The sequence below is a fragment of the Anser brachyrhynchus genome, assembly GCF_964034855.1.
Source record: "Anser brachyrhynchus genome assembly, chromosome: 18".
NCBI classification, from domain to species: Eukaryota; Metazoa; Chordata; class Aves; order Anseriformes; family Anatidae; genus Anser; species Anser brachyrhynchus.
The window spans coordinates 12,818,443-12,839,426 of NC_137711.1; the positions used below are offsets into that span (position 1 = coordinate 12,818,443).

Sequence of the window (20,984 nt, forward strand, 5' to 3'; positions counted from 1 at the left end):
TCCTGTCTGTTCCTAGGAACTCAGGTGCTTTCTGTTACTAGACATGCAATGTTTCATTGGGAACCCAGTACTGCATTTAGATATCCATCCTTGATTTGTAAATTCTTGAACTGAGGCTGATAAATTTTTGGTATAATTATTCCCAGAAACAATTGGCATACAAGGAAATAATTGGTGATGCAGTATTTTAACTTACTGGATTGTTGTCCTGCCCTGGGGAGCCAGTTCCAGTGCCTGACCACCCTCTCGGTGAAGAACCTTTTCATAATATCCAATCTGAACTTGCCCTGATACAGCGTCATGCCGTTCTCTAGGGTCCTTCAAGAGAAGCTGAAGGACTGAGGTTTGTCTACTCTGGAGATGAAATTAAAGACTCTTATTGTCTTCTTCAATAAACAGAGGTTATCCAGGAAAAAGAACCAAGCTCTTCTTGAATGTGCAGAGTGGAGGGATGAGGGGCAACAAACACATGTTGTAGTAGTAGAAATTCTGATCAGGTATTGGAAAAAAAAGTCACCATCAAGGTGGTCAAACATTAAACGGGGATTCAGAGAGACTAAGGAATCTCAATCCTTGGAGATAATCAATACTTCACTGGAAAAGGCTCTGAGTAACTTGATTTGATGTACATCGAACAAAAAGAGAGAACTGCCTGGGATTCTTCTCAGGCAAACCCTTCTATAATGCTCTGTAAGTTTTCCAGTAAACCAAAGGACAACAAAAATTGTTGACTCATTTGGACAATATATCTGCTCTTTCATAGAGTTCTCTGCCGACAAGCCCCTCCATAAAGAGCAACCATGTCTTCAGATTCTGAGATGGCCATCTTTGGGGAGGCAGCTCCCTACCTCCGAAAGTCAGAAAAGGAAAGAATTGAAGCTCAGAATAAGCCTTTTGATGCCAAGTCATCCGTCTTTGTGGTACATCCAAAGGAATCCTTTGTAAAAGGGACAATCCAGAGCAAAGAATCAGGGAAGGTCACTGTCAAGACTGAAGCTGGAGAGGTGAGTGAAAAACAAGGCTGAAAGACACCATTTGATTCCCACTCTGGGCTGTAAGCTGACATACACAGCTCTTTCATTTCCTTGGCAGACTCTGACTGTGAAGGAAGATCAAATCTTCTCCATGAATCCTCCCAAATATGATAAAATCGAGGACATGGCCATGATGACCCACCTCCACGAACCCGCTGTGCTGTACAACCTCAAAGAGCGTTATGCAGCCTGGATGATCTATGTAAGTACCAGCAGCTGTCTTCCTTTGGGTAGCTGGAAGGCCTGCTGTGCCAGGCTGAGCAGAAGCCAACGTGCTGTCTCCCTTCCTCGTAGACCTACTCGGGTCTCTTCTGTGTCACCGTCAACCCCTACAAGTGGCTGCCAGTGTACAACCCGGAGGTGGTGTTGGCCTACCGAGGCAAAAAGCGCCAGGAGGCCCCTCCACACATCTTCTCCATCTCTGACAATGCCTATCAGTTCATGCTGACTGGTAAGTGGTTCTCAAAGTTATTCTACTTAAAAGATGTTTTAAATGTAAGCAGAGAATTTTCCTGATATATATGCTGATTTCTATTAACACATCTGTTTTTTGCTGTTGTAGTTTTTGTTGTTGTTGTTATTTTTTAATTTTATTTCAGACATAGCATTAATCATTGCGTATTTAAACAGTCCTTTTTACATCAGTATTTCTAGAGAGGAGGTTTAATGCCATAGGTAGTTAGCACATTAGGAAAAACAATAAGCAGAATGGACCAGATAGAGCAAGGAATATAGTTATGCCTATAATGAAGTATTGAAAGGGAACAGGGTATGAACTCCATATGTTATTTGGAAATTCTACCTCTGCTGTAAACCCAATCTGTGTAGCAAAGTAACGAAATAAAAATGGAAACCATTCATTCTACTTTATGCAGGAGAAAAAAGATCATAACAGTATAGTAAGAAAGAAACACAAGTCTGTTCAAGGATTTTCAGTGTTTGTAGGAAAGCATTATTTTGCAAACTGAAAAAACTATTAGTAGTAAAGGAAGTTAAAATATATATATACTTTTTTTCTGGGTATAATTTACATGTATTGCATTAATTTTCAATCTCACTTTGTTCTTTATTTACGTCTACTTCTTTCTGCCTCTTTCACAGACCGTGAGAATCAATCAATCCTGATCACGTAAGTACACTCCTTTATGGGGTCCTTGCAAGGCTGCCCTGTGCCCAGGGACCACACACTCTGATTCTCTGTCTGGTTTGACAGTGGAGAATCTGGTGCAGGGAAGACTGTGAACACAAAGCGTGTCATCCAGTACTTCGCAACAATTGCAGCTAGTGGGGAGAAGAAGAAGGAGGAGCAGCCTGGCAAAATGCAGGTGAGCTCTTTGGACAGATAGACTCAAGACTCAGACCATAATTGCCATGTGAATTAAACACTGTAAACGTACAATTATCATCTTGTAGGGGACACTCGAGGATCAAATCATCAGCGCCAACCCCTTGTTGGAGGCCTTTGGTAATGCCAAGACTGTGAGGAACGACAACTCCTCACGCTTTGTAAGTTTTTGATCAGAGATTTTGACATTTATGGACGAACAAGAATATCCGAACAGAAGCTGTCACTTCTGAAGTGACATAGTAGGATAGTTGTGTTCCCTGAAGTCATATTTTCCTCATATTTTGTTTGACTAAGAAATATCTAACTGTTTAATTAACTGTTTAACTGTAGAAATGTAGCACAGCAAACAAATATGTACAAAGAGGGATCATTTAAATATGTGTAAATGTATATATTATTTAGAATTTATAAATATATATATACACTCCTAGTATCTGTCGTATAGACTATAAATACAAAGTTGTATTTAGAAAGAAAAGAAAGCCATTAGTAAATTCTAGTAGATAAGCTGTGAATGTTCTTAAGAAATTGCAATACCAATTCACAGTTGCAGCTTTAAGTTTTACATTCTGTTGCGTTCTCCCTATGCCCAGGGTTCAGAAAAGAAAAGCTGCCTTCCATTGTTCTATAAGATCCAAAAACTCATTTTAACCCTTATTCCATTAAAATTGACCTTCACTGCATCCTATCTGATTAAGAACTGAATCCACTGCATCTGGCCTTTCTCTATATCCATCTGTTCAAACTGAGGCATAAATGAGCTAACAAATGTCTGCTTTAGTGGTTTTCTTGCTCCTCTTCAATCAGGATATCAACTGAATAACAATAACTTGCCTCAGATCTTTATCTTACTGTTGCCAACATAGAGCTTTCCCTGAGTTTCACTGTTCTTGTATGTGTGTTATGTTTTGTTTTGTTCTGGTTTTGGTTGTTTGTTTTTGTTTCTTTGTTTGTTTGTTTGAGGGGGGACAACAAATTCACAGAATTTCTAAGCTGAAAACCTGTACTCTGTAGAGACTGTATGGAGATTGTAGGGTTACATGCTTGTGGCCTTAGTGAAATTTCAAAATACATTTTTTCTTTTCCACTCAAGGGCAAATTCATCCGAATCCACTTCGGAGCCACAGGCAAACTGGCTTCTGCTGACATTGAAACTTGTAAGTGATCTCCTGGCATGATCACATCTCTTCCCAAATTCCTCCTTCCATATACTGTCGTGTGCCTAACTCTTTCTGCCTTCATTGGTAGATCTGCTGGAGAAGTCCAGAGTCACTTTCCAGCTCAAGGCAGAAAGAAGCTACCACATATTTTATCAGATCATGTCCAACAAGAAGCCAGAGCTGATTGGTAGGAAGGATCATTATATCTTTTTGAGGATGACTGATGAGCAACGGTTCCCTCTACTACCTGGCTGAAAACTCTAAGCCTGTGTCTTTCTTCTTTCTGCTTTCAGACATGCTTCTCATTACCACCAACCCATATGACTACCACTTTGTGAGTCAAGGTGAGATCACTGTTCCCAGCATTAATGACCAAGAGGAGTTGATTGCTACTGATGTAAGTTACACATAGAAATTTTATTACTTGATTTGATACGTTTAATTTTTATGGCATTTACATTCACTGAATCTGTTGCCAGAGTGCCATTGACATCCTGGGCTTCACTGCTGATGAAAAGACTGCCATCTACAAGCTGACAGGGGCTGTCATGCACTATGGGAACTTGAAGTTCAAGCAGAAACAGCGAGAGGAGCAGGCAGAGCCAGATGGCACAGAAGGTATTAATATAAAATATAGAACTGTCAATAAGAGAAACAGTTAAGTGGTTGGCAGGTGGTGGCCAGGCACAATGCTCCAATTCACTTTTATAAAAACATAATCTCAGTTTCCATGGTAATCATGCTTCTAAATTTCCCTTCAGGCTACCACAGTATTGCAGTTTTAGAATTTGCACCTCTGCACTTAGCTCTTAGAGAACATCCACGGTTCACTGATAACTTCTCTGTCATTCTCTCTCTCTCTCTCTCTCTCTTTGCATATAGTTGCTGACAAGGCTGCCTACCTGATGGGTTTGAACTCAGCAGACTTGCTCAAGGCACTGTGCTACCCCCGAGTCAAAGTTGGGAATGAGTATGTGACCAAGGGTCAAACTGTGCAGCAGGTAAAAAACAGCTGGTGACTGGGTACTTCTGGCTTGATCTACTATCTTACTCTGGATGCTCCTCTTCTTCTGCTGCGTTCTTCTTTCTTCTAGGTGAACAATGCAGTGGGTGCTCTAGCAAAAGCTGTCTATGAGAAGATGTTCTTATGGATGGTTGTTCGCATCAACCAGCAGCTTGATACGAAGCAGCCCAGGCAGTACTTCATTGGTGTCCTGGACATTGCTGGCTTTGAGATCTTTGATGTAAGAAACACAGAAATCACAGTAAAGTCTTGAAAAGGCAATTAGGGTCAAGAGAAAGTGGAGAATTATGGTTTGGCGGTTTTTGGTTTCTTTTTTGAAAACATGCCATTCACTTACAATTTCAAATATGGGCTTATATTTTATTGCAGAAAAAGTGGAAAATACATATTTTTATTGCAAAAGTGGAAAAAAATATTTTATTTTTATTGCAAAACCAGAAAATTTGCAATTGTGTGGAAATGCTTGCCTTTTCTGAATATGTCACTGATTTACACCAGGTCATAGTACAATCCTCAGAGATTTTTCATGTAATAGCTTTCTGTAGTATAAAGGGGAGAAATAACTGCTTTTTATATAATTACCACAAATGCTGTAGTTTTTCAATAGCTTGAAAATATAATTGAAAAAAATCATCTGACAAATTGTATAAAGATACCAATGATACAATATCACATACTGTATAAACAGAAAATTAGACCTAAGTCCCACACAGATTTGTCCCAAGGCTTTGGAAAAAGAAGGCAATATATACTCTTTGCTTCCGAAGACGGACAGGGTGATTCCAATAGAAAGAGATTATTGACTGCCTTTAGTGCAGGCACAGAAAACAGGCACACAATTTTTTATAAAACTTTAGATAAAGAATCTGAGTGCAGGCCACTGCTGGCAAACACTTGTAACATCTAATGTCTTTTGTTAGGGCAATGGGAAAACATACATAATACCTTGTTAGGGATAAAACTACTAAATTATTTTGGAATTTGATTTAAAAATAAGTGATAGATGTAAACATTAGTCAGATAGCAAAGAACAACCAAAAAAAAAAAAAGTGAATGGGATCTTTTAAAATCTTTAAGTGGGCATTCCTGTGTGGGATTGAGTACACAGGAGAAAGCCCTACAGAGATTGCTACATCTTGACTATGAGTAAATCTTACCTTTGCACTGAGCAGTTCAACAGCCTGGAGCAGCTGTGCATCAACTTCACCAATGAGAAACTGCAGCAGTTCTTCAACCACCACATGTTCGTGCTGGAGCAAGAGGAGTACAAGAAGGAAGGAATTGAATGGGAGTTCATTGACTTTGGGATGGACCTGGCTGCTTGCATTGAGCTCATTGAAAAAGTACGTTCATTATGTTTAAGATGTTATTTCTTGTTTGTGGCAGAATTGTAGGCTTTTACCTCATTTTTTTGCTCTAGTTCAGATTTCTAAGTAATTTCTAAGGACTTGACTAGGTTATGAATGAGGTACATTCATCTCATCCTTTAAGTACATTAATATACATTTTTTAAAATGACCTGTAATTTTGCCTGTCTGGAAATAGAAAAATTAATGTGATCACACATAATCTGACGGCAAGGATTCTCTGCAGGTGTATTTTCTAATGTGCAAAGATGAAAGCTCTTTTCAGAAACTCAGGCACAATATTCAGTATCAGGATTATGATCTCAATATTAATGTTGTGATTTCAGAAATGCAATTTCTAAATAAAATCAGAGGTGTACATAGAAAAAAAGGTATTGGATGAACAATGCTGAATAAAAACATAGCTGTGAGCCAGCACTGTTTTGTGTAACATTATCCTGTACAAGAATGAGAAGAGAGATTGCTCATCAAAAATAAGATTTCAGGAAGTATCTGAAATACTTATTGATCTATTGAACAAAGGTTAAATTTAGTTAGACACCTTTGTCTACATGAAGTTAATGTGAGAAAGGTTTAATGCAAAAATAAAAATCTCTTTTTGATGCATCAGAATTTTATTTTCAGACACTTCAAATTCACATTTCTTGGATGTCCAAAAGAACAAAAAAAAATATCAATTTCTAAAATTCCTATGCCTTACTCTAGTCTCCTTATGAAAGCAGAATTGTATTTAACTCTGTTTTTTGCTGGTGTTTCTCACAGCCCATGGGCATCTTTTCTATCCTGGAAGAGGAGTGCATGTTCCCCAAGGCAACTGACACCTCTTTCAAGAACAAGCTCTATGACCAGCATCTGGGCAAGTCCAATAATTTCCAGAAGCCCAAGCCTGCCAAAGGCAAGGCCGAGGCCCACTTCTCCCTGGTGCACTATGCTGGCACAGTAGACTACAACATCTCTGGCTGGCTTGAGAAGAACAAGGACCCCCTGAATGAAACTGTCATTGGACTGTACCAGAAGTCATCTGTAAAGACACTGGCCTTACTTTTTGCCTCTGCTGGTGGAGAAGCAGGTCAGTTCTCTAAAATGTCAACTCTCTGGTGCACAGCGGTTATGCAAAACTGTAGAATCATGAATGGTCCCAAAACCAAAAAACATTATTATCTTCACTTTATCAGAAGCTAGTGGTGGTGGCGGCAAGAAAGGTGGCAAGAAGAAGGGTTCTTCTTTCCAGACTGTCTCAGCTCTTTTTCGGGTAAGTAAAAATTCAATGTCTTTATCTTTGAAAATCAGAATTACATTAATTTTACATCAGAAAAGACTGTATTTCTAAGTTACAAAAAAAAAAAGAAAAGACAGAAGAAGAGGAAGAAAAAAGGGAAAGGGAAAGGGAAAGGGAAAGGGAAAGGGAAAGGGAAAGGGAAAGGGAAAGGGAAAGGGAAAGGGAAAGGGAAAGGGAAAGGGAAAGGGAAAGGGAAAGGGAAAGGAAAGGGAAAGGGAAAGGGAAAGGGAAAGGGAAAGGGAAAGGGAAAGGGAAAGGGAAAGGGAAAGGGAAAGGGAAAGGGAAAGGGAAAGGGAAAGGGAAAGGGAAAGGGAAAGGGAAAGGGAAAGGGAAAGGGAAAGGGAAAGGGAAAGGGAAAGGGAAAGGGAAAGGGAAAGGGAAAGGGAAAAGGGAAAGGGAAAGGGAAAAGGGAAAGGAAAGGAAAGGGAAAAGGGAAAGGAAAGGGAAAAGGGAAAGGGAAAGGGAAAGGGAAAGGGAAAGGGAAAGGGAAAGGGAAAGGGAAAGGGAAAGGGAAAGGGAAAGGGAAAGGGAAAGGGAAAGGGAAAGGGAAAGGGGAAAGGGAAAGGAAAGGGAAAGGGAAAGGGAAAGGAAAGGGAAAGGGAAAGGGAAAGGGAAAGGGAAAGGGAAAGGGAAAGGGAAAGGGAAAGGGAAAGGGAAAGGGAAAGGGAAAGGGAAAGGAAAGGGAAAGGGAAAGGGAAAGGGAAAGGGAAAGGGAAAGGGAAAGGGAAAGGGAAAGGGAAAGGGAAAGGGAAAAAGGAAAGGGAAAAGGGAAAGGGAAAGGGAAAGGGAAAGGGAAAAGGGAAAGGGAAAGGAAAAGGGAAAGGGAAAGGGAAAAAGGGGAAAGGGAAAGGGAAAGGGAAGGAAAGGGAAAAGGGAAAGGGAAAGGAAGAAGGGAAAGGGAAAGGGAAAGGGAAAGAGAAAGAGAGAGAAAGAGAAAGAGAAGAGAAGAGAAAGAGAAAGAGAAAGAGAAAGAGAAAGAGAAAGAGAAAGAGAAAGAGAAAGAGAAAGAGAAAGAGAAAGAGAAAGAGAAAGAGAAAGAGAAAGAGAAAGAGAAAGAGAAAGAGAAAGAGAAAGAGAAAGAGAAAGAGAAAGAGAAAGAGAAAGAGAAAGAGAAAGAGAAAGAGAAAGAGAAAGAGAAAGAAAGAAAGAGAAAGAAGAAAGAGAAAGAAGAAAGAGAAAGAGAAAGAGAAAGAAGAAAGAGAAAGAGAAAGAGAAAGAAAGAGAAAGAGAAAGAGAAAGAGAAAGAGAAAGAGAAAGAGAAAGAGAAAGAGAAAGAGAAAGAGAAAGAGAAAGAGAAAGAGAAAGAGAAAGAGAAAGAGAAAGAGAAGAGAAAGAGAAAGAGAAAGAAAAAGAGAAAAAAGAAAAAGAAAAAGAAAAAGAAAAAGAAAAAGAAAAAGAAAAAGAAAAAGAAAAAGAAAAAAGAAAAAGAAAAAGAAAAGAAAAAGAAAAAGAAAAAGAAAAAGAAAGAAAAAGAGAAAGAGAAAGAGAAGAGAAAGAGAAAAAGAAAGAGAAAGAGAAAGAAAAAGAGAAAGAAAGAAAAGAAAAAAAGAAAGCCCAACAAAAAAAAATAGCTTCAGATTTTTTATGCACTGATTAATTAGTGTAATGTTCTGATGTCATACTTAACATAAACTTTAATTTTTTGGTAAAACTATGAAGTAGACACCCTCTGTTTCTCATTGTGTCAAAAGCAACATTTTCTCTTATCTTGGAAGGTGATATACAGTGTTTAGAGGGGAACTTTGATTGAGGTATTATCATTATTATGTAGCTGAGAATTTTCAGCTGAGTGCATATCCATTGTTAGGTGCATGACCTTTTAATGACAAGTTCAAGGAACCTAGTAGTGAGAACCTAAGATTTTCTTTAAACACATACCATATTGTGGTCCCACAGGAAAACTTAAATAAACTGATGACCAATCTACGGAGCACTCACCCCCATTTTGTCCGCTGCATCATACCAAATGAAACAAAAACACCTGGTAAGGCAATCCAGCAGAAACAGATTTTCCACTGACACAGCCATTCTCTTCTACGCTGAAAACTGGTATTTATTTATGCTCTAAATTGCTAGGTGCCATGGAACATGAACTGGTACTACACCAGCTGCGGTGTAACGGTGTGCTGGAAGGGATACGAATTTGCAGGAAGGGATTCCCCAGCAGAGTCCTCTATGCAGACTTTAAACAGAGGTGAGAGTGTTGCACTTCTCAGCATAATAAAAACATTGTTAGTTCCTTCATTTAGATTTATTCAGGTTGGACTACATTCTCCAAAATAGCTGTTGATGAGATGGTTGGACTCAGTATGTTGGACTGTGTATTGATTGGGAAGAACAGTCTTGTCTTCCTTTTCTGCTTTTCACAGGTACAAGGTGCTTAATGCCAGTGCTATCCCAGAGGGACAGTTCATTGATAGCAAAAAGGCTTCTGAGAAGCTTCTGGGGTCAATTGATGTGGATCACACCCAGTACAAATTTGGTCACACCAAGGTACAAACTCTTCCTGACTCAATCGCTATATGCCTGTGCTTTGTTCTACCTGGCAGTGATGTGTTGCAACATTCCCTTTCTCAAGGTGTTTTTCAAAGCTGGGCTGCTGGGGCTCCTGGAGGAGATGAGGGATGAGAAGCTGGCACAGCTCATCACTCGCACACAGGCCAGGTGCAGGGGCTTCCTGATGAGAGTGGAGTACCAGAGAATGGTGGAGAGGAGGTAGACATTGCTCATTTTCAGTTCAAGTCACTGTCCTGTGGGGGGAAGCGTCACCATTCATCACACTGAAAATAATCAATGTATAATTTAATTATGCTTCAGGGAGTCCATCTTCTGCATCCAGTACAACGTTCGCGCATTCATGAATGTCAAGCACTGGCCCTGGATGAAGCTGTTCTTCAAGATCAAGCCCTTGCTGAAGAGTGCAGAATCTGAGAAGGAGATGGCCAACATGAAGGAAGAGTTTGAGAAAACCAAGGAAGAGCTTGCAAAGTCTGAGGCAAAGAGAAAGGAGCTGGAGGAGAAAATGGTGTCTCTGCTTCAGGAGAAAAATGATCTGCAGCTCCAAGTGCAAGCTGTGAGTTATGTCATCTATTTCCACCCAGAAAAGATTGTGTACATTCAGGCTCCTCTTTCCCAAGCAGATGGTCAGATTATAGATGATTATATGTCAGATACTTAGTGAAGTGTGCATCATACTGCCCGTGAAGCTGAATAAACTAATGTCTGGCAGTAGCCTGGTGAGCCCTTTGATACCTAGCGTAAAGTGGCAGGGAGTTCTAGGTAGAACTCAGTTCTCTTGCTATATAAGGAAGAAGCCATCTACAGCTAGCTAAAGTAAAAATACTCAGAACAGGGTTCTCCCTGAATCCCCAGCTCCCTTTGAGCAGGTGAGTCCTGCAGGTTGTACCTCCATCACCAAGGTGTAGAACATTTTGGACATTAAATGCAATCTAGAGTTCAAACTGATGTTTATAATATTATAATGCTTATAATATTATAATACCAGTTATAATGCTTATAAAATTATGATATCAGTTATCAAACTGATGCTTATAATATTATATATCAGCTTCTTGGTAACTACTGGTTATTCATTCATTCATTCATTCATTTATTCAAGTGGGAAATATGACTAGAAATGAAGCTCTTGCTCCTGAAAAAGTCTAATCTCTTGGGGCTGTTCTATGGTGTTTTACTATGTACAGGTGAGTTTAGTATTCCCTGGGATGACGAAAAGAAACAGCCTGGTACTGGTAGATGTTGGAAAAGGTACTCTTCCTAGTGAAAAGGCTTTCTGAGCCCTGCCCATCCTGCAGTGTTTTAGCTTATAATCCTTAAATATAAAACACATATGCTAAATTTAAAGAGCATATATATGTATAATAAAATTAAATCAGCAGGTCTGGGTAGGCACTTCATGTCTCTGTATTCTTTAGACTTAATAGAGTAAAGCACAGAACAGGAAAGATGAGTAAGCAAAAACAGATGACTAAGCAAAACCTTTCACTTCTGAGTACTGTAGCTATTTGCATCTGCAACCTGGATTTTCATCATATGCCATGTGGTAGTTGTGTTATTAATAATATCCTATGAACCTCATGTACACACAAAAAAACTTTAGAAAAATTGTCTCATTTAAAAATATGTTCCACCAGTGTTTGATATTCAAAGCCCATCTTACAAAGGAAACCAAAATTACACACTAAGTCATTGAAATCACTAAAATTACCTAATACATTCACATTTCCCATAGTTTCACAGTGATCTGGGTTTTGAGTTAGAAAGTGGGAAACCTGAGGATATTTTTTTCTTAGTCCAAATGAGAAAAATAAACACTGGTTTTGATTGTCTTACTTTTAAAGTTGTCTGTCAGTTAAACTTATTCAGTGCAAAGCTATCTCAATGAAATATCAAAGACTGAAGGAACAGAGAGCAAGCTGAAATCAACATCGAAAACTCCAGACACAGTGTCTAGAAACATAAGTATGCCTCTATAGTATGTGCAGTACGCTTAATGAATGTAGAAAAGTGATACTCTTCTTTCTGTGACATTTTTATCCTGAACATAACAAAAGCTTTACCTCTCAGTGTAATACTTGGTTCAGCATAAGCGAATTTCAAAGAGGAAGTTACTGATTTCTAATACAAAGGAAAAAAGCCTGTAAGTTTGTTCCACTGACAAAAGGAGTAACAGAGATGAAGCATGTCAGGACAGGAGGTATCCTCACAGCTCACACTTCTTTGAGATATTTTTTGAAAGAACTAAACAAAACAACTCTTATCCCTAACAGAAGATGTGCATAATTTTTTTTTTCCCCCTAGGAAAATAAACTGAAAAAATAGAAATAGATCAGCTGTTTGTGTGGAAGTGCAACTCCAGATATAGAATTTAGATGTCAATTTACTGAGATAAAAGATAACCTTCCAAGAATTATATAAATTTATAAAATTAAAATATCTTATATCTCACCAAAAGGAAGCAGATAGCTTAGCTGATGCTGAAGAAAGATGTGATCAGCTCATCAAAACTAAAATCCAGCTGGAAGCCAAAATTAAGGAGGTGACAGAAAGGGCCGAGGATGAGGAAGAAATTAATGCTGAGCTGACAGCCAAGAAGAGGAAACTGGAGGATGAATGTTCAGAGCTGAAGAAAGACATTGATGACCTGGAGTTAACATTGGCCAAGGTTGAAAAGGAAAAACATGCCACCGAAAACAAGGTATGAAGCAGAAGACGTCACTCACACTGTGCTATTATGGGAGTCTTGTACCTACTCATTTTAATTACACTTGCTCCCTTCTCATCAAAGGTGAAAAATCTCACAGAGGAGATGGCATCCCTGGATGAGACCATAGCCAAGCTGACAAAAGAGAAGAAAGCCCTCCAAGAGGCCCACCAGCAGACACTGGACGACCTACAGGCCGAAGAGGACAAAGTCAATACATTGACCAAAGCAAAAACCAAGCTGGAGCAGCAAGTGGATGATGTAAGCACACGTGCCTCCAGCAAGACAGGACAGGTATGGAGTTCGACCTGCCTGGCATTGATGGTGTTGTTGTGTTTAGCTGGAAGGGTCCCTGGAGCAAGAGAAGAAACTGCGCATGGACCTTGAAAGGGCTAAGAGGAAACTTGAGGGAGACCTGAAGTTGGCCCATGATAGCATAATGGATTTGGAAAATGATAAGCAGCAGCTGGATGAGAAACTGAAAAAGTAAGTGTGGTTGTGAGACACCTGAGTGTGGGTCAGGTGCATTTATTAGGTAGTTTTATTCAGGTGTTAACACTGTGATTCTGTATGCTTTGTGCAAAGGAAAGACTTTGAAATCAGCCAGATCCAGAGTAAAACTGAGGATGAGCAAGCCCTGGGCATGCAATTACAGAAGAAGATCAAGGAGCTGCAGGCAAGTCTCTGGTCCTTCCCTTCCGCCCTTCAGAAGGACATCAGTACAAGGAGGGCATGGGTGTGAAGGGTCTTGCATTTTCCCCAGGCCCGTATCGAGGAACTGGAGGAGGAAATTGAGGCAGAGCGAACCTCTCGGGCGAAAGCAGAGAAGCACCGTGCTGACCTCTCCAGGGAGCTGGAGGAGATCAGCGAGCGCCTGGAAGAAGCAGGAGGGGCTACAGCAGCTCAGGTTGAGATGAACAAGAAGCGTGAGGCAGAATTTCAGAAGATGCGCCGTGACCTCGAAGAGGCCACGCTGCAGCACGAAGCCACAGCTGCCGCCCTGCGGAAGAAGCATGCAGACAGCACAGCTGAGCTTGGGGAGCAGATCGACAACCTGCAACGAGTCAAGCAGAAGCTGGAGAAGGAGAAGAGTGAGCTGAAGATGGAGATAGATGACTTGGCCAGTAACATGGAGTCTGTCTCCAAAGCCAAGGTATAATATAGATCTAAAAGAGTATGTGCACAAAGGGACACTCTTTACATTGTATCCCTTGAATCCTTCTCAGATCATGATGATGTAGGTTTGTTTGTGTTTTTTTGTTTGTTTGTTTGATTGATTGTTGTGGGTTTTTTTTTTTAAAAATAACAGTGACAGATTGTACGATGTTTATATACAGGCAAACCTGGAGAAGATGTGCCGTGCACTGGAAGACCAGCTGAGTGAGGTTAAGACAAAAGAAGAGGAGCATCAACGCATGGTCAATGACCTCAATGCTCAAAGAGCTCGTCTGCAGACAGAATCAGGTGAGACTTTCACATCTCTGGTGTGCAAATGAACAATGACAGGGAGTTAGTGTAGAAATGAGCCTTCCAGGCATATGGCTTGTCCAATACACTCTATCCTGTGAGGAGAAGTTTATGTAATAAGATCATAAGTTTCTGTAAACACTGCTAAATATCTTATCTTAAAGCCCCAACTGTCCACAACACTGTCATCAATGGCAATGAAAGTCTGGTGTAACTGCAAACTTTCCCAGGTGAATATTCACGCCAGGTGGAGGAGAAAGATGCTCTGATTTCTCAGCTATCAAGAGGCAAGCAGGCGTTCACCCAACAGGTTGAGGAACTCAAGAGGCACTTAGAAGAAGAGATAAAGGTGAGGAGGCTTTCCAAATTCTCTTTTATCCATTGGATTCCTCCTGACCAAGAAGTACTTCAGACACCTATGAGATTACAGAAATACTATGGGGGAAAACCATACATAGCTAGTACAGGGCAAGTCTTCCCATGTTAGCCTTGCTGTCTGTTCCCTGTTATCTGTTAATTAATTCTCTTGCAAATTCGCAGGCCTTTTCCCAGAACTGTTGTTGTTTCATATAGAAGAATAAACCAATGTCCAAAAACATTTCAATCAGGACATTTTCATTCGTTGTCCAAATACTCTCATCTCCTTAGGCTAAGAGTGCCCTGGCCCATGGCTTGCAATCTGCTCGCCACGACTGTGACTTGCTCCGGGAACAATATGAGGAGGAGCAGGAAGCCAAGGGAGAGCTGCAGCGTGCACTGTCCAAAGCCAACTGCGAAGTGGCCCAATGGAGAACTAAATACGAGACAGATGCTATTCAGCGCACAGAGGAGCTGGAGGAGGCCAAGTATGTAGAGAAAACAGGGAATGCTGGCAGAAAGTAATAACAGAAAGTTGTGGAGACCACTGTAATATTGTCAGGAAGAAGCCAATGTTGTGCTAGGGGTGGAATGACAGGAGGAAGGCAAATGCATCCTGTAATGTGTGTGAGTTGGAATATGAAAAGGACAAAATGTGTAGGAATCAGAGAACTGCAGAATGAGAACAGGCAAGGTTTAGAAAAAAAAAAAAAAAAAAGAGGAGGGATTTGGACTACAGATTGTGAAGTGGTTAAGCATGCTGTTGAGAAAAGCCACAAAGTAAGATTTACTCTTTTTTTGCTAACTGTGAAATGTGCTAACCACCTTCCAGGAAGAAGCTGGCACAGCGCCTGCAGGATGCAGAGGAACACGTTGAAGCTGTCAACGCCAAATGTGCTTCCCTGGAAAAGACAAAGCAGAGGCTGCAGAACGAGGTGGAAGACCTGATGATTGACGTGGAGCGATCAAATGCTGCCTGTGCAGCTCTGGACAAGAAGCAGAAGAACTTTGACAAGGTATTCTGGCCTCTGACCCTGTGCTTCCTGGGCAGAGCATGCCCTCACAATTGCCACATCCATACTCACGCCTTGTTGCTCCTCAGATCCTGGCAGAGTGGAAGCAGAAGTACGAGGAAACACAGGCTGAGCTGGAAGCTTCCCAGAAGGAGTCTCGCTCTCTCAGCACGGAACTGTTTAAGATGAAGAATGCCTATGAGGAGTCCCTGGACCACCTGGAAACGCTGAAGCGTGAGAACAAGAACTTGCAGCGTAAGTCCGTGGCTTTCTGCTGCTGGCCGGGCTTTCCCACAAGCCAGCCTGTCCTCCACTCCACAAAGGTTCTTGCCCACAAGTCTGCAGGGGTACCTGTCACGTTGGTGTGGCTGGTATGGTCTTTTCCTTCCTTTATGCCCTATGTCTGACCATGCCTTGTTTCACCCTTCCCTACAGAGGAGATTTCTGACCTCACGGAGCAGATTGCAGAGGGAGGAAAGGCGATCCACGAGCTGGAGAAAGTCAAGAAACAGATTGAGCAAGAGAAATCTGAAATCCAGGCTGCCTTGGAGGAAGCTGAGGTACATGCCCATAAACATTAATTTCCAGAGTGGAGTACTTTGGAACAGTGTGAATGATAAAAGCTTGGGACTTTCAAACAAATGTCATTTCTTTGTTTCTACTGGGTCTGGAGGTCTAGCCTCAGTATGTACATCATCCACAGTAAAGTAGTCCCTTTCCTTTTCTTTTATAAGACATAATTTGGAAGATAACTGTAGGAAGAAGCATTTTAAAAGGATTTTAAAATCCTGTTTCTTTGTTATTCAGGCCTCTCTAGAACACGAAGAGGGGAAAATCCTGCGCCTCCAACTGGAGCTCAACCAGGTCAAGTCTGAGATTGACAGGAAGATAGCAGAGAAAGATGAGGAAATCGACCAGCTGAAGAGAAATCACCTCAGAATTGTGGAGTCCATGCAAAGCACCCTGGATGCTGAGATCAGGAGCAGGAATGAAGCCCTGCGGCTGAAGAAGAAGATGGAGGGAGACCTGAATGAAATGGAGATCCAGCTGAGCCATGCCAACCGTGTGGCTGCAGAGGCACAAAAGAACCTGAGAAACACACAGGGAGTGCTCAAGGTATGGCAAAACCAAACATGCTCACCTCTTTCTGACATTGCTAAAAAAATATCTGGTACAGTATTAGTTCTACACCTATGTGAAAATAGGCAGGTAGACAGTGATGAACCTCCAAGAAGAAGTCTGAAGGAAATCAAAAGAGACTTCAGGGTCTTAGGAAAACTTGTTAAGGAGGTTAAAGATCGGGAGCATAGGTGGTATTTTCCTCTATCCCTCCAGAGGCAGGGAATGATGAGGCAAAGAACAGGAACAGCCAGCAAATCAATACCTGAGCTCCAAGCCTTTGGAAAAGGATCTTTGGTCAGGATTTAGCAGGGCTCATTGATAGGGCTTTAAACTAGATTTGAAGGGGTAAAGGGACAAAACCAGGCTTGACAGACAAGCCTGGGGGTGGTATGACAGTGGTTATGAGACATTGTGGTGGCAAGCTCCAGCACGCTGCTAGCCCAGCTGAGGTAAGGGATGGACAGTCAAGTCACAGCAAAGACACCAGGGACAGTGACAGGTTAGAAATCACAAAAATACCTGGGAATGGTCATTCGGGAATTAGGGCTTCTCCCCTAAAAAGGTGACAGGATCGCTAACCCAACTGAAGTACATCTACACTAATGCATGCAGTATGTACAACAAACAGGAGGATCTCTAAGCCATTGTGAGGGAGGAAAACAGTGGAACGTTTTTCATCACAGAAATGTGGTGTGATGGTTCACGTGACTGGAGTGCTGCAACGGATGGCTACAAACTCTTCAGAAGGGTTAAGCTAGGAAGGAGTTGCAGGGGGGTAGCCCTGTATGTTAGGGAGTGTTCTAATTGTCTAGACCTGAACAATGGTGATGACAGGGTAAGAATCAAGGGGAAGACAAGGGGAAAGCCAGCAGCCCCGGCTATCATGGTAGGTCCCATTCTACTTGCGGCTAGAAAAAGTGACGCCCACCTACAGGAAGGGCCAGAAGGATTACTTGGGAAACTATAGGCCTGTCAGTCTGACCTTGGTGATGGGGAAGCTCATGGAGCAGATTGTCTTGAGTGCCATCACGCAGCACTTACAGGACAACCAGGTGATCAGGCCAAGTCAGCATGGGTTTATGAAAAGCAGGTTCTGCTTGACAAATTTGATCTGCTTCTACAACAAAGTGATGCGTTAAGTGGATGAGAGAGAGGCTGTGGATGTGGTCTACCTAGACTTCAGCAAGACTTTTCACACCATTTCCCACAGCATCCTCCTGGAGAAAATGGCTGCTCATGGCTTGGATGTGTGTATGCTTCATTGGGTTAAAAGCTGGCTGGGTGGCCAGGCCTAAAGAGTCGTGGTGAATAGAATTAAATCCAGTTGGAGACTGGTCACTAGTGGAGTCTCCCAGGGATCAGTACTGGGGCAAGTTCTCTTCAGTATCTTTATCAATGATCTGGACGAGGGGATCGAGTGCACCCTCAGTAAGTTCGCAGACAACACCAAGTTGGGTGTGAGTGTTGATTTGCTGAAGGGCAGGAAGGCTCTGCAGAGGAATCTGGGTAGGCTGGACAGATGGGCCAAGGCCAACTGTATGAAGTTCAACAAGTCTAAGTGTGGGGTCCTGCACTTGAGACACAACAACGCCATGCGGCACTATAGGCTGAGGGAAGAGTGGCTGGAAAGCTGCCTGGCGGAAAGGGAGCTTGCAGTATTGGTTGATAGCCAGCTGAGTATGAGCCAGCAGTGTGTTCAGGTGGCCAAGAAGGCCAAGAGCATCTTGGCTTGTATCAGAAATACAGTGGCCAGCAGGACAAGGGAAGCGATTGACCCTCTGAACTTGGCTTTGATGAGTCCACACCTCGAATACTGTCTTCAGTTTTGGGCCCCTCACTATAGGAAGGACACTGAGGTGCTGGAGCACGTGCAAAGAAGGGCAACGAAGCTGGTGAAGGATCTAGAGAACAAGTTTTATGAGGAGCAGCTGAGGGAACTGGGGTTGTTTAGCCTGGAGAAAAGGACGCTCAGGGGAGACCTGATCGCACTCCTATAGGAGCCTAAGGAGGCTATAGCGAGGTGGGGATGGGGCTCTTCTCCCAAGCACCAAGTGATAACACAAGAGCAAATGACCTCAGGTTGTGTCAGGGGAGGTTTAAGTTGGATATTAGGAGAAATTTCTTCACTGAAAGGTTTGTGGGACAATGGAACAGGCTGCCCAGGGAAGCAGTTGAGCCACCATCCCTGGAGGTCTTCAAGAAGCGTGTAGATGTGGAGCTTAGTGACATGGTTCCATGGTGGACTCAGCAGTGCTAGGTTAAAGGTTGGAGTGGATGATCTTAGAGGTCTTTTCCAACCTAAATGATTCCATGTTTCTATGAATAGGAAATAGGAAAATAGGAAAAATATGCCTCCTACTTTCTATTTCCTCGCTCACAGGATACCCAGATACACTTGGATGATGCTCTCAGAACACAGGAGGACCTGAAGGAGCAGGTGGCCATGGTGGAGCGCAGAGCAAACCTCTTGCAGGCTGAGATTGAGGAGCTGCGGGCAGCCCTAGAGCAGACGGAGCGGTCAAGGAAAGTGGCTGAGCAGGAACTAATGGATGCAAGTGAGAGAGTTCAGCTACTCCATGCTCAGGCAAGTCCAAGGGTTGAATAAATGTAATCATTAAGCCTATTTTAATTTTTGAATAAGAATATTGCATCAGCAGTCTTTGATAACTACTGTCGGCAATGGATACTCTTCATACAAAACATTAACAGAACTCTAAACAAAAGAAGTGAAATTGTTGTGTTTTTTTTTTTTTCTTTCTAAAAATAATATATTTAAGCTGCTCTGTGAATTTTCATCAACAGAACACCAGCCTGATAAACACCAAGAAGAAGCTTGAAGCAGACATTGCCCAAATTCAGAGTGAAATGGAAGACACCATCCAGGAAGCCCGCAATGCTGAAGAGAAGGCCAAGAAGGCCATCACAGATGTGAGATGGGGGCTCCTTTCCCTGATGATGGTGGATGTATCCCCCCCCACAAAAAAATGTCTTCAGCTGCAAAACGCCTTTGATTCTTTCTTCTCCAGGCAGCCATGATGGCAGAAGAGCTGAAGAAGGAGCAGGACACCAGTGCTCACCTAGAGAGAATGAAGAAGAACCTGGACCAGACAGTGAAGGACCTGCAGCTTCGTCTGGATGAGGCTGAGCAGCTGGCCCTGAAGGGAGGCAAGAAGCAAATCCAGAAGCTGGAGGCCAGGGTGCGTGGGGCTGGTATTTGTGCACAAGTGAGCATGTCCCTAGGAGAGGTACTGGAGAAGCTCCAAAGATGGGTTTCTCATTGCAGGTGCGGGAGCTGGAAGGGGAGGTAGATGCTGAGCAGAAGCGCAGCGCTGAAGCTGTGAAGGGTGTGCGCAAGTACGAGAGAAGGGTGAAGGAGCTGACCTACCAGGTAAGGTAGAAGGCTCTTTATGCTGCCACAGCCTCCACACAGCACATCGCCCCCAACAGAAATTGTTAACTTCATGTGTTGGCAAAACCAACTCTCTCTCTTTCCTGCTTACCTACCACTCTAGTCTGAGGAAGACCGGAAGAATATTCTCAGGCTCCAGGATCTGGTGGACAAGCTGCAGATGAAGGTGAAATCCTACAAGAGGCAAGCTGAAGAGTCTGTAAGTATCACTTGAGTGGGAGCAAGAATCATTTTCCAAGAAGAATCATAGAAATAGAAGGAGGGCTGTGTGAATGCTTAAGGGTCAGCAGACGGGTATGGGGGTGGATGTTACAGTGGAATCGTGAATATGGGAGGATGAGGAGGTCTTTGAGAGGGTTCTGGGTCAGCAATGGTAGATAGGAGACAGCAGGTCTGTGCTTTCTGCAGGCAATCACCACAGCCCCTCAAGGCCCAGGCGCAGGAGGAGTGAAACCCCTGCCCCGGGCTCCTCACCACCAACTCCCTCTCCCCACACAGGAGGAGCTGTCCAATGTCAACCTCTCCAAATTCCGCAAGATCCAGCATGAGCTGGAGGAAGCCGAGGAGCGGGCTGACATTGCAGAGTCGCAGGTCAACAAGCTACGAGTGAAGAGCCGGGAGTTTCACAGTAAGAAGATAGAAGAGGAAGAGTGAGGATGTCATGTGGCAGCAAAGTAGCCTGAGGGATGCACAAAATGTGAACCCTCTGTTGTTTTCTTCTGCAATGTCTTTGTAACTATGTCAATGTCTAGAGAATAAAGACAGTAGATTACTTTGCAGAAGCAGTGGTTTTGTTTATTATAATTCAATTCTGTAGTTACTTATGGTTGTGTTGTTTTCAAATGATCAGTTTTCAGGAACTAATTAGTTTTATGGAGCAAAATTCTAACTACTATAACAAAGTTATCAAGGTGAAAAAGTTTTTTGCAGCACTCTAATGTGCTGTAATGTACAGCAATGTAAGTTTAATTTAATGCAAGAATTAGTTTCCAAGTAGTTCAACCCCTTCTACCTCCCTCCCCTCTCCAACTGGCAGGGCTGCAGGGAACTGTTGCTCAAAATATTCTGGCAGTGTCTTAGATAACAAGTGAATGACAAACATATTTGGAAAGTTCCTCTGCCTGACCTGGCTGGGAAGGCACAAACATCACTACTTGTCTTCTATATTAGGAACTTGTTA

General features: G+C 42.3%; 1 protein-coding gene across 1 annotated transcript; it reads left to right on the forward strand.

The window, feature by feature from the left end:
- Positions 1-324: 324 nt before the first annotated feature.
- On the forward strand, positions 325-20,582 carry LOC308180150 (myosin heavy chain, skeletal muscle, adult-like). The gene is made up of 38 exons (XM_080561345.1): positions 325-1,004; positions 1,093-1,236; positions 1,329-1,485; positions 2,136-2,163; positions 2,248-2,359; positions 2,448-2,540; positions 3,476-3,539; positions 3,631-3,729; positions 3,836-3,939; positions 4,022-4,160; positions 4,425-4,543; positions 4,637-4,786; positions 5,739-5,909; positions 6,696-7,002; positions 7,109-7,185; positions 9,109-9,196; positions 9,289-9,406; positions 9,582-9,705; positions 9,791-9,927; positions 10,030-10,285; positions 12,188-12,430; positions 12,521-12,697; positions 12,777-12,922; positions 13,022-13,112; positions 13,200-13,589; positions 13,774-13,900; positions 14,134-14,252; positions 14,552-14,748; positions 15,093-15,276; positions 15,363-15,528; positions 15,709-15,833; positions 16,081-16,389; positions 18,776-18,979; positions 19,198-19,323; positions 19,422-19,592; positions 19,679-19,783; positions 19,908-20,003; positions 20,303-20,582. Exons 1-38 carry the CDS (start codon positions 801-803, stop codon positions 20,456-20,458), a joined length of 5,823 nt encoding a protein of 1,940 aa, XP_080417471.1. The 5' UTR covers positions 325-800; the 3' UTR covers positions 20,459-20,582.
- Positions 20,583-20,984: the final 402 nt, after the last annotated feature.